The sequence below is a fragment of the Pan troglodytes genome, chromosome 9 (genome assembly GCF_028858775.2).
Source record: "Pan troglodytes isolate AG18354 chromosome 9, NHGRI_mPanTro3-v2.0_pri, whole genome shotgun sequence".
Lineage (NCBI taxonomy): Eukaryota > Metazoa > Chordata > Mammalia > Primates > Hominidae > Pan > Pan troglodytes.
The window spans coordinates 51,920,020-51,933,795 of record NC_072407.2 but is presented as its reverse complement, the minus strand read 5'-3'; the positions used below and the strand labels follow the sequence as shown (position 1 = coordinate 51,933,795).

General features: G+C 43.8%; 1 protein-coding gene across 1 annotated transcript; it reads left to right on the top strand.

Annotated features, from left to right (window-relative positions):
- The first annotated feature begins 911 nt into the window (after nt 1-911).
- LOC107967332 (protein transport protein Sec61 subunit beta-like) lies at nt 912-1,566 on the top strand. Its single transcript, XM_054661725.2, has one exon. It carries the CDS (start codon nt 1,003-1,005, stop codon nt 1,291-1,293), a length of 291 nt encoding a protein of 96 aa, XP_054517700.1. The 5' UTR covers nt 912-1,002; the 3' UTR covers nt 1,294-1,566.
- Nucleotides 1,567-13,776: the final 12,210 nt, after the last annotated feature.

Genomic DNA, 13,776 nt, shown 5'->3' with positions numbered 1-13,776 from the left:
CATTTGTTTGTTTGTTTGTTTGTTTGTGTTTTCGAGACAGGGTCTCACTCTGTTGCCCAGGCTGGAGTGCAGTGGCATGATCACTGGCTCACTGCAGCTTCAACATCCTGGGATGAAGTGATCCTCCCATCTAAGCCTTCTGAGTAGCTGGGACTACAGGAGTGCACCACCATGCCCAGCTAATTTTTGCTTTTTTTTCTTTTGTAGAGACGGAATTTCGCCATGTTGTCCAGGCTCATCTCAAACTCCTGGGCTCAAGCGACCCACCCCCCTCAGCCTCCTAAAGTGCTGAGATTACAGGTACAAGCCACCATGCCCAGCCTGCTGCCACCTGTTTTTGCAAATAAGATTTTATTAGGACACAGCCACACTCACTCATTTATTTACTGCCTGTGGTGGTTTTGTACTACAACAGCAAAGTTGAGCAGCTGTGATCAAGACTATATGCCCCACAAAGCCTAAAATATTATTTCTGGCCTTTTATAAAAGAGTTTGCTGACCCCTGGTCTACAACATAAACGTAACTTGCCCTCCCCTTGATTACTCCCTTTGTTTAGGATTATGGGTCAGTCTGAGACCAGGATCAGAGTTCGTTGTGAGGCTATCAAAGATTACAGTTGCACAAATTCTACCTTGCCTAGGGCTTTTCTCCATCTGCCTGACCTCAAAGATTGCCATGTGTCTCCACCTCTTCCGGTATGACTTAGAGAGGGCCCCCAGAAGAGCATATGACTTCATATCCAAAGGAGGAAGAATGTTCATAAACAAGAACTTGATTTGCTGGAAAACTGCCCTCATTGACCCTATCCTATAACCATGGCACATTCCATTTGCCGTACGTAACATCCAACTCAAGAGGAGGCTGCCCAAGAACTCACTTGGTCTGAAAGCCAAAATGACTCTCTAAGAACATTCCTGGCAGTCTCGCCAGCTGCGGGTCCTTCGGGGGCTCCGCAACTTTCCTTCCGTCAGTGTCAGCTCCTTGCCACCCTCATCTCCAGCATGCCTGGTCCGACCCCCAGTGGCACTAATGTGGGATCCTCAGGACACTCTCCCAGCAAAGCCGTGGCCGCCCGGGCGGCAAGATCCACTGTCCGGCAGAGGAAAAATGCCAGCTGTGGGACAAGGAGCGCAGGCCGCACGACCTCGGCAGGCACATGGCGGATGTGGCGATTCTACACAGAAGATTCACCTGGGCTCAAAGTTGGTCCTGTTCCAGTATTGGTTATGAGCCTTCTGTTCATCTCTTCTGTATTTATGTTGCACATTTGGGGCAAGTACACTCGTTTGTAGATTCAGTTACATCCATCTGTCATCTGAAGAAGGAGGAAAAAACCCATCATTTCTTGGACCAAAAGTATAGTGACTATCTGTTCATGAGAGAAATTTTCTGTAAGCTTGCTGTTTTACAGGGGATTTATCAATAATTGATTTAGAGGAGTCAGTTTTTTTCTATGGCTAATAAACTTTTTAATTCACTTACAACAAAAAAAAAGAACAATCCTGTTTTTCCAATTGTGCTTTTCTAATTGTGCCCGAATTTGAAACACTTTCTCTTTACTTTGTACTACCAATCGGAGCCCACGCAATCCCCACAATTTGCATATTTGAATGGTCAAGGTTTCCTGTCACACTGTCCATGCTTTTTTGCCCAATGTGCCATTTGAGATACCCTCCCGGCAATTTGCATTTTTCAGTTTTTTGTTTTTGAGATGGAGTCTCACTGTGTCATCCAGGCTGGAGTGCAGTGGTGCGATCTCGGCTCACCGCAACCTCCACCTCTTGCGTTCAAGAATTCTCGTTTCTCAGCCTCCCAAGTAGCTGGGATTACAGGCGCCCGCCACCATGCCCGACTAATTTTTGTATTTTTAGTAGAGACAGGGTTTCACCATATTGGTCAGGCTGGTCTCGAACTCCTGACCTCAGGTGCTCCACCCGCCTTGGCCTCCCAAAGTGTTAGGATTACAGGCCTGAGCCACTGCACCCAGCCGCTCCCAGCAATTTGATTCCATCAGTGAGAGCCTCTTCACCTGACGCCCTCAGCTCCCATTACTGAACACATCCTAATGAAGTTCTCTCTTTGTTGCTAGGCAAGTCTAATATGGTTTAGGGGAGGAGATGAGAGTCATTTAATCTAGCCTTCACATGGAAAAAGACCTCAAATTCAGGCTTTGGGCATCATCTATGAAAGAACTTACACGTAGATTCACCCTGCTACACTGGTAGGATTAAATTCAATAATGGACCACGTCACTTAGAGTCCACTTTAGACTCAATTGATATTGCTGTTGAACTTTTGCAATTGTTTGTGAATAGCATTTGACTTAGTCCATTTGGGTTGCTATAACAAAATACCTTAGACTGGGTAATTTATTAACAACAGAATTTATTACTCACATTTGGAGGGCAGGGAAGGCCAAGATCAAGATGCCGGCAGATGTGATGTCTGATGAGGGCTCTCCACTTCAAAGATGACATCTTCTTGTGGCATCTTCACATGATGGAGGTGGAGGGCAGCTTCCTCCAATCACTTTCTTTTTCTTTTTCTTTCTTTTTCTTTTTTTTTTTTTTTTGAGACAGAGTCTTGCTCTGTTGTCCAGGCTGGAGTGCAGTGGTGCCATCTTGGCTCATTGCAATCTCCACTTCCCAGGTTCAAGCGATTCTCCTGCCTCAGCCTCCTGAGTAGCTGGGACTACAGGCGTGTGCCACCACACTTGGCTAATTTTTTGTATTTTTAGTAGAGACAGGGTTTCACAATGTTGGCCAGGCTGGTCTCGAACTCCTGACCTCCAGTGATTCGCCTGCCTTGGCCTCCCAAAGTGCTGGGATTATAGGCATGAGCCACCGTGCCTGGACTCAGCTGCTTTTATAAGAGCACTAATCACATTCATGAGGGCAGAGCCCACATGACTTAATCACTTCCCCAAAGACCCCATCTCTTAAGACTGTAGCATTGGGTATTAGGTTCTAACATATGAATTTTGGAGAAACACCAACATTCAAACCATAGCAACATAATAAAATTACATTTTTACTTTTGTGGCAAAAAATATTAACTTGGGCCAGGTGCAGTGGCTCATGCCTGTAATCCCACCACTTTGGGAAGCCAAGATGGGAGTTCAGGAGTTTAAGACAAGCCTGGGCAACATAATGAGACCCCTATCTCTACCAAAAAATAAAAAATTAGCCAAACATGGTGGTGCGCACCTGTAGTTGCAGCTACTCAGGAGGCTGAGGTGGGAGGATCACTTGAGGCCAGCAGTTCAAGACCAGCCTGGCCATCATGGTGAAACCTCATCTCTACTAAAACTACAAAAATTAGCCAGGCATGGTGGCAGGCACCTGTAATCCCAGCTACTCGGGAGGCTGAGACAGGAGAATCACTTGAATCTGGGAGGCGGAGGTTGCAGTGAGAGGTGATGGAGCCACTGCACTCCAGCCTAGGCAATAGAGCGAGACTCTGTCTCAAAAAAAAAAAAAAAAAAAAAAAAGCATTGATCTTTCCTAACAACGTACCAAAGTTTGGCCATAGTTGGGTATGTTTTACTTCCCACTACCATGTCTCACATTATTTGTTCATCTCAGGATCCACATAGGCCAATGAGGCTCTCCTGCCATTATGGGGGTCATCCCCTCTCCTACATCTCCTTCCTGGAAAGAAAGGAGAAAAATTAGCCCTGGAGCAGGACTTATTTAAAATTTTCAGATACGAGGCCACCCGAGAACTATCTACTGCATCAATGGAACCAATATGCAGACTCCATCACACACAGCTGTAACCCAGTATTGCACAGACTCAAATATTATCATCAGTCAGCAACCAACAGGATTGTATGCCAATCGCCTGTTTTTTAAAATTTTTTTTATTTTATTTATTTATTTATTTTGAGATGGAGTTTTGCTCTTGTTGCCCAGGCTGGAGTGCAATGGCATGATCTCGGCTCATCACAACCTCTGCCTCCTGGGTTCAAGCAATTCTCCTGCCTCGGCCTCCCAAGTAGCTGGGATTACAGGCATGCACCACCACACCCGGCTAATTTTGTGTTTTTAGTAGAGACGGGGTTTCTCCATGTTGGTCAGGCTGGTCACGAACTCCTGACCTCAGGTGATCCACCCGCCTCAGCCTCCCAAAGTGCTGTGATTATAGGCATGAGCCATTGCACCCGGCCTGAATCATCTATCTAACTAGGCCCAGTGCTGCCTACAAAGCTGTTATTAATATATGTGATGTTAACATATATGTTTATATGTATACATACATGCACATGCATGTATTCACATATACATATATACATAAAGACACACACATATATGTATGTAATTGAATTAGCACTGATTTCTGAAATTGCACTTCCAGTTTCAGGTAACAGAGATGAAAGCTATTGCATCTTTTTACAGGATCTGGTGAAAGCCAGAGTCTGAAGGGTCATTTAGAGTTGGGTATACATTCATTTAATAAATTTTCACTGGGCTGCCTAAACACTCAAGACTGAAAGAGCTGAATATGGTGGCTCTGCCTATGAGGGATTCACAGATCAATGGCACAGACCAACTCCAATATAAGTCAGACCACAAAAGTGCTGTTCTAGAGATATAAACCAGGCATTGCTGTACCTCCAAGAAAGAAGCAATGGATTGAAGCTGGAAGAAGACTTCTCCTAGAAAAATTAATATTGGGGCTAGGCCTTGAAGAATGAGAAGATTCTGAGAGACAGAGAAGGGGGAAAAGGCTTTCTGTTCAATTTAACAAACAGTCTTTAATCACCTACCTTCTACTAAAGGCACTAAACTCTGTGCCTTCCTTGAATAGATGCTCAGTTTTTGTGACAGACTCAAATATTGCACAGACTCAAATATTATCATCAGTCAGCAACCAGCAGGATTGTATGCCAGTCGTCTGTTTTTTAAATTTTATTTTATTTTATTTATTTATTTATTTTGAGATGGAGTTTTGCTCTTGTTGCCCAGGCTGGAGTGCAACGGCATGATCTCGGCTCACCACAACCTCCGCCTCCTGGGTTCAAGCAATTCTCCTGCCTCGGCCTCCCAAGTAGCTGGGATTACAGGCATGCGCCACCACACCCGGCTAATTTTGTGTTTTTAGTAGAGACGGGGTTTCTCCATGTTAGTCAGGCTGGTCTCGAACTCCTGACCTCAGGTGATCCGGGTGCAGACAGAGCCAGCCCTAGACATATAGCACCTTTGTTCAATTAGAAAAGGTATCTGCCAAGCATGGTGGCTCATGCCTGTAATTCTAGCACTTTGGGAGGCTGAGGCAGGAGAATCACTTAAGGCCAAGAGTTCAAAATCCTGGGCAACATAGCAAGACTCTGTCTCTACAAAAAAATTTTAAAATAAAAAATAACAAGAATAATTAGCTGGATATGGTGGTGCACATGTGTTGTCTTAGATACTCGGGAGGCTGAGGTCGGAGGATCACTTGAGCCCAGGAGGTCAAGGCTGCAGTGAGCTATGATTGCCACTGCAATCCATCCTGGCTGGGTGGCACAGCAAGACCTTGTCTCTTAAAAAAAAATCTATATCTATATCTTTATCTATATCTATATCTATATATGTGTGTGTGTGTGTGTGTGTATAGATATATACATCTATCTATCTATCTATCTATCTATCTATCTATCTATCTATCTTTCCCTTTAGACTTTCTTTTTTTTTTTTAGACAGAGTCTTGCTCTGTCGCCCAGGCTGGAGTGCAGTGGCATGATCTCAGCTGACTGCAACCTCCGCCTCCCAGGTTCAAGCAATTCTCCTGCCTCAGTTTCCCAAGTAGCTGGGATTACAGGTAACTGCCACCACACCCGGCTAATTTTTTATCTTTTTCGTAGAGATGGGGTTTCGCCGTGTTGGCCAGGCTGGTCTCAAACTCCTGACCTCAGGTGATCCGCCCACCTCTGCCTCCCAAAGTGCTGGGATTACAGGCGTGAGCCACCCCGCCTGGCCTCCCTCTAGACTTTCAGAGGCCAAAATCAGGGCTCATGCTTGGTGAATCAGGCTAGATTTTAGCCCCATTTACAGCCCAACCTACCTTCCATGATAAGCTCCTTTGTACAGTGAATAACCTGCTCAACTGTATGTGGTAACCCTGAGTGCAGGAAACAAAGGTGAATAACACCTTTCACACTTGAGGAGCTCAACTGGTCAAGGAAATAAATATGGAAATATATATGATATCATATGACATAATAAAGGTATGTTTGAACATTATAGGAGTTAGCATTGAGACGAAAATGTCATCAAAAATAAGGAAGCATGAAAACATGAATACCCTTGAGCAGAAAGGAGCAAGTGGCCTTATTTCTCTACCCCAGTGGTTCCCAAGTCTACAGGGTCATCAGAATCATTCGGTGGGCACTTAAAAAATTACAGACCCCTGCCCTCTACGCCTATCCCAGAGCAGGTCTGAGGCAGAGACTAGGAGTCTGCATCATAATAAGTTCCTCTAGGTGATTTCAGTGATTTGCTGGGCTAGGAACCACAGGTGTGAACCAAGCCCCACCCAGCCTCTACTCACCCAGTACCCACTTTCTCTTGGTGAGATAATAGTGTTCAGTACTTTCTCCCTAGAATAAAAAGGAAATGAAAGTTCTGTGGTCTCTAAAGCGGACTGCCCAGGTGAAATTTCAGTTCTGCTTTAGAAAGACAAAAGGCACCTGAGACCTGCGATGGCCGACACATCCAAGGGGCAGGTTACATGGGGTCATATGAGCCTCTTGCACCCACTGATGTGGCTGCTGCCAGGATGCAAAGAGAGGAAGGTGCAGCCTGGCCAGGACAGTGGCCTGTGAGCAGGAATTCTGATAACAAACCCTCAGAGGAAACCAGTCTGGTGTCTGAGAACCTGACTATGATGCTCATGCCCACCAAAAGACTCTTCCTGACTTCCTTGATTATGACTTTGGGATGTGTATTTGGGGAATTCAGTGCTGCCTTATTCAGTTGAAGGATGAAGTATGTTCCTAGGGCACCAGTGTGGCTTGCAGCAGAGTTTTCCTATCTATGAACATGGAATATCTATCTACCTATCATACTTCTTTGATTTCTTTCATCAGAGTTCTGTAGCTTTTCTCATGTAGATCTTTTTTTTTTTTTTTTTTTTGAGATGGAATCTCGCTCTGTGGCCCACACCACACTGGAGTGCAGTGGCTTGATCTCGGCTCACTGTAACCTCTGCCTCCCAGGTTCAAGTGATTCTCCTGCCTCGGCCTCCAAGTAGCTGGGATTACAGGTGCCTACCACCACACCCAGCTAGTTTTTGTATTTTTTAGTAGAGATGGGGTTTCTCCATGTTGGCCAGGCTGGTCTCGAACTCCTGACCTCAGGTGATCCGCCCACCTCGGCCTCCCAAAGTGCTGGGATTACAGGCATGAACCACTGCACCCAGATCTCATGTAGATCTTGTACATGCTTTGCTAGATTTACACCTAAGGATTTCATTTTTGAGATGCTAATGTAAATGGTAATGTGTTTTTAATTTCAAATTCCATTTGTGGGCTAGGTGACAATGTGATTCTCCTGCCTTAGCTTTCCAAAGGGCTGGGATTACAGGCAGTGGTTCATGAGCCCAGGAGTCTGAGACCAGTCTGAGCAACACGGTGAGACCCCATCTCTACAAAAAATTAAAACATTAGCCATGCATGGTGGCATGTGCCTACAGACCCAGCTACTCAGGAGGCTGAGGCAGGAGGATGACCTGAGCCAGGAGGTAAAGGTTGCAGTGGTCCACATTCATGCCACTGCACTCCAGCCTGAGTGACAGATCAAGTCCCTGTCTCAAAAAAAAAAAAAAAAATTTACTTGTTCATTGCTGCTACTTAGGAAAGTGACTGGCTTTTGTTTTTAACCTTGCATCCTGAAACATTGCTGTAATCACTTATTAGTTCCAGGAGGTTTTTGCTGTTGTTGCTTCTTTTGGATTTTCTACATAGACAATCATGTCATCTGCAAACAAAGGCATTTATATTTCTTCCTTCCCAATCTGCATAGCTTTTATCTCCTCTTCTTGTCTTGTTGCATTAGCTAGGACTTCTGGTACAATGTTGAAAAACAGTGGTGAGAGCGGACAGCCTTGCCTCATTCCTGATCTTAGCAGGAAAGTTTCAAGTTTTTCACCACTCAGTATGATGCTGGTTGGGGGGTTTTTACAGATGTTCTTTTATTTATTTATTTATTTATTTATTTATTTATTTATTTAATTTTTGAGATTGAGTCTCACTCTGTTTCCCAGGCTGGAGTGCAGTGGCACATTTGGTTCACTACAAACTCCGCCTCCAGGGTTCAAGCAATTCTCCTACCTCAGCCTCCCGAGTAGCTGGAATTGCCCCCCACCATGCCTGGCTAATTTTTGTATTTTTAGTAGAGACAGGGTTTCACCATGTTAGCCAGGCTGATCTCAAACTCCTGACCTCAAGTAATCCTACGCCTCAACCTCCCAAAGTGCTAGGATTACAGGCATGAGCCACTGTGCCGGGCCTATAGATGTTCTTATTTAAGTTAAGGAAGTTTCCCTTTATTCCTAGCCTGCTGAGAGTTTTTCTTTTCTTTTTTTTTTTTTTTTTGAGACGGAGTCTTGCTCTGTTGCCCAGGCTGGAGTGCAGTGGCGCAATTACTGATGTGATAGATTATATTAATTAATATTCAAATGTTGAACTAGTCTTGCATACCTGGGATAAATCCCACTTGGTTATGGTGTATAATTCTTTTCTGACATTATTGGATTTGATTTGCTAATATTTTACTGAAGATTTTTGCATCTATGTTCATGAGAGATATTGGTCTGTAGTTTTCTTTTCTTCTAATGTCTTTGTCTGGTTTTGGTATTAGGGTAATACTGGCCTCATAGAATGAATTAGGATTGGTCTCTCTGCTTCTATCTCTAGAAGAGATTGTAGAGAATTGGTAAAATTTCTCCCTTGAATTTTTGGTACAATTAATCAGTGAACCCATCTGGGCCTGGTGCTGTTTTGGAAAGTTATTATTGATTCAATTTCCTTAACCCTTTTCCCATTTGCCCCGAGAATACTCACCAGTGGCACTTGTGACTGCAGTATTTACCCCCAAGATAACTTTGCCACAAAATATCTTGCTTTTATTATTATTTTCGCCTCACTCTAGTATACTGACTTTGGCAACAAAAGATATCATTCTACTTATAGCATTCTGTTTTTAGTACTCGTATTTCCATTTAGAAAATATAGTAATTCTCGATTGCTGAAAATGCCAAATCCTAGAAAATGTAACATTCATACGTATGATGTTAACATTATTCTCGAACAGTTGTTGGCTGAAGATTCATTTGATGAATCCAATTTTTCCAAAATAGACAATTCTGATTATTCAGATTCTTATGTTAATTCCGTTTGGAAATAACTGCAAGAACAGTTTTTATATTTTATTTTCACATTGAAAATCAGTCAGATTTGCTTCAGTCTGAAAGAGCATGTTTATGTAAAATTAAATGAGCACAGGCAGTGAGCTGGTTTTTTTTTTTTCCTTCTAAGCGAGAAAAGGGTTAATAGATATAGGCCTATTCAGATTGTCTATTTCTTCTTATGTGAGTTTTGGCAGATTGTTTCTTTCAAGAAATTGGTCCATTTCATCTAGGTTATCAAATTCATGGATGATATGATTTGAAGTCCCCTCCAAAACTCATGTTGAAATTTATTTGCCATTGTGATGATGTTGAGAGGTGGGACTTTTAAGAGGTGTTAGGTCAAGGGGAAACCACCCTCATGAATGAATTAAGGCTGCTATTGCAGGAGCAGGTTACTTATTTTTTTAAAAAAAAAAAGAAAGTTCAGCCCCCGTTCTCTCTCTCTCTCTCTCTGTCTTTCTCTGTCTCTGTCTCTGTCTCTCTCTCGCATACTCTCTCACCATGTGATACCTTCTGCCATGGAATAACCATGGGATAACCCTCACCAGATCCTGGCACCATGCTCTTGGACTTCCCAGCCTCCAGAACCATGAGCCAAATAAACTTCTGTTCTTTATAAATTACCTAGCCTGTGGTTTTCTGTTATAGCAGTAGAAAGTGGACTAAGAGAGTTGGCATAGAGTGGCTCATAATATTTCTTTGTTATGCTTTTAATGACAATGGGGTCTGTAATAATATCTCCACTTTCATTTCTTATGTTAGTAATTTGTGTCTTTTTTTTTTTTTTCCTAGACTGGCTAGAGGCTTATTGATTTTATTGATCTTTTCAAAGAGCCAGCTTTTGGTTTTGTTGATTTTCTCTCTTAATTTCCTGTTTTCAACTTCATTGATTTATTTATTTATTTTCAAGACAGAGTCTCGCTCCATTACCCAGGCTGGAGTGATGCAGTGGTGCGATCTCAGCTCACTGCAACCTTCGCCTCCCAGGTTCAAGCGATTTTCCTGCCTCAGCCTTCTGAATAGCTGGGACTACAGGCATGTGCCACCACACCCAGCTAGTTTTTGTATTTTTTAGTAAAGACAGGGTTTCACCAAGTTGGCCAGGCTGGTCTCGAACTCCTAACTGCAGGTGATCCGCCTGCCTTGGCCTCCTAAAGTGCTGGGATTACAGGCATGAGCTACCATGCCCAGCTGCCAACTTCATTGACTTCTGCTCTGATTTTAATTATTTTTCTTCTTATACTGACTTTGGATTTAATTTGCTTTTTTTTTAGTTTTCTAAGGCGGAAGTTTACATTATTGATTTTAGACCTTTTTTCTTTTCTACTATATGCTTTCAATGCTATAAATCTTCCTCTAAGTGCTGTTTTTAATGCATCCATAAATTTTGTTAAGTTGTATTTTCATTTAGTTCGAAATCGCTTTTTTTTTTTTTTAGATGGAGTCTTGCTCCATTGCCCACGCTGGAGTACAGTGGCATGATCGTGGCTCACTATAACCTTTGCCTCCCGGGTTCAGGCGATTCTCCTGCCTCAGCCTCCCAAGTAGCTTGGATTACAGGCACACACCACCACACCTGGCTAATTTTTGATATTTTTTAGTAGAGATGGGGTTGTCCCATGTTGGTCAGGCTGGTCTTGAACTCCTGACCTCAAGTGATCCGCCTGCCTTGTCTTCCCAAAGTGCTGGTATTACAGGTGTGAGCCATCGTGCCCAGCCCAAAATAGTTTCAGCCGTCTCTTGAAATTTCTTCCCTGAGCTATATGTTGTTTAGGAATGTGTTGTTTGGGGATTTTTCAGCTGTTTTTCTGTTATGGGATTCTAGTTTAATTCCATTGTGGTCTGACAGTAGACATTGTATGGTTTCTATTTAAATTTGCTAAAGTGTTTTTTATGGCTCAGATTGTGGTCTATCTTGATGAATGTTCCATGTGAGCTTGAGAAGAACATGTAATCTGCTTTTATTGGATGAAGTAATCTATAGATGTCAATTATATTCAGTTGATTGATGGCGCTATTGAGTTCAACTACATCCTTACTGATTCTCTGCCTGCTATTTATTTCTGGTAGAGGGGTGTTAAAATCTCCAACCATGATAGTGGACTCATCTATTTCTCTTTATAGTTTTATCAGTTTTGCCTCACGTATTTCGATGCTCTATTGTTAGTGCATACACATTAAGGATTGTTATGTCTTCTTGGGGAATTAGCCCCTTTGTCATTATGTTATGCCTCTCTTTATCTCTGACGACTTTCTTGCTCTGAAGACTGCTCTGTCCGAAATTAATTATAGCTACTGTCTGCTTTGATTAGTGTTACCATGCAATATCTTTCTCCATCACTTTACATTTACTCTATATGTATCTTTATATTTAAAGTGGGTTTCTCATAGGCAACATGTAGTTGAGATTTTTTTCTTTTTTCTTTTTTAACATATCAACCACAGCAATCAGAGAGTCTTTTTTAAAATTCACTGTGAAAATCTCTTTTTGTTGGTGTATTTAGATCATTGATGTTTAAGATGTTATTGGTCTAGTTGGATAATATCTACTGTATTTGTTACTGTTTTCCATTTTTTGCCCTGGTTCTCTGTTCTTATTTTTGTTTTCCATACTTTTTCTGCCTTTTGTGGTTTTAATTATTTTATATTCTCTCCTTTCTTAGCATATCAATTACACTTCTTTTATTACTGTTTTTTAGTGGCTGCCTTAGAGTTTGCAATATACATTGACAATTAATCGAAGTCTACTTTCAAATAACACTATACCACTTCATGGGTAGTGCAAGCATCTTATAATAACAAAATATTTTTTAAATTCCTCTCTCCCATCCCTTGTATCATTACTGTCATTTATTTCAACCATACACAAACATACCAACACACACATACATATATATACATGTAACCATACATAATCAATGACATTGTTGCTATTATTTTGAAGAAACTGTTATCTGTTAGATCAGTTAAGAATAAGAAAAGCGGCGGGCATAGTGGATCATATCTGTAATCTCAGCACTTTGCGGGGCTGAGGTGGGAGGATCACTTGAACCTAGGAGTTTGAAACCAGCCTAGACAACAAGGGACACCCCCGTCTCTATTTAAAACAAAATAAGAAAAATATTTTATTCTTCATTTATTCATTCTCTGATCCAATGCTCTTCCTTTCTCACTTAGAAAAATTTTTTTTCTTATTTTTTAGAGATGGAGTCTTGCTATGTTGCCCAGGCTGGACTCTGGACTTGAACCCCTGGGCTCAAGCGATCCTCCTGCCTCAGCTTCCCAAGTAGCTGGGACTACAGGCATGTACCACTGTGCCTAGCCTGTCTTCCTTTCTTCATGTAGATCTGGTTTTTCAAACTTCTTTTAACCTTGCTTGAAAGGCAGACATACTGATGACAAATTCCTGTAGTTTTTGTTTATCTGAGAAACTGCTTATTTCTCCTTCATTTCTTTTTTTTTTTTTTTCCCAAGGCAGAAGAATTTTTCTTAGTACAGAACAAAATGAAGTCTCCCATGTCTACTTCTTTCTACACAGACACAGCAACAATCTGATTTCTCTATCTTTTCCCCACCTTTCCCCCTTTTCTATTCTACAAAACCGCCATCGTCATCATGGCCCGTTCTCAATGAGCTGTTGGGTACACCTCCCAGACGGGGTGGTGGCCGGGCAGAGGGGCTCCTCACTTCCCAGAAGGGGTGGCCGGGCAGAGGCGCCCCCCACCTCCCTCCCGGACGGGGCAGCTGGCCGGGCGGGGTCTGACCCCCCACCTCCCTCCCGGATGGGGCGGCTGGCCGGGTGGGGTCTGACCCCCCACCTCCCTCCCGGATGGGGCGGCTGGCCGGGTGGGGGCTGACCCCCCACCTCCCTCCCGGACGGGGTGGCTGGCAGGGCGGGGGCTGACCCCCCACCTCCATCCCGGACGGGGCGGCTGCCGGGTGGAGACGCTCCTCACTTCCCAGACGGGGCGGCTGCCGGGTGGAGGGGCTCCCCACTTCCCAGATGGGGCAGCTGCCGGGCGGAGGGGCTCCTCACTTCTCAGACGGGGGGGCCGGTCAGAGACGCTCCTCACCTCCCAGACGGAGTGGCGGCGGGGCAGAGACACTCCTCAGTTCCCAGACGGGGTCGTGGCCGGGCAGAGGAACTCTTCACATCTCAGACGGGGTGGCGGGGCAGAGGCGCTCCCCACATCCCAGATGATGGGCAGCCAGGCAGAGACGCTCCTCACTTCCTAGACGGGATGACGGCCGGGAAGAGGCGCTCCTCACTTCCCAGACTGGGCGGCCAGGCAGAGGGGCTCCTCACATCCCAGACGATGGGCGGCCAGGCAGAGACACTACTCACTTCCCAGACGGGGTGGCGGCCGGGCAGAGGCTGCAATCTC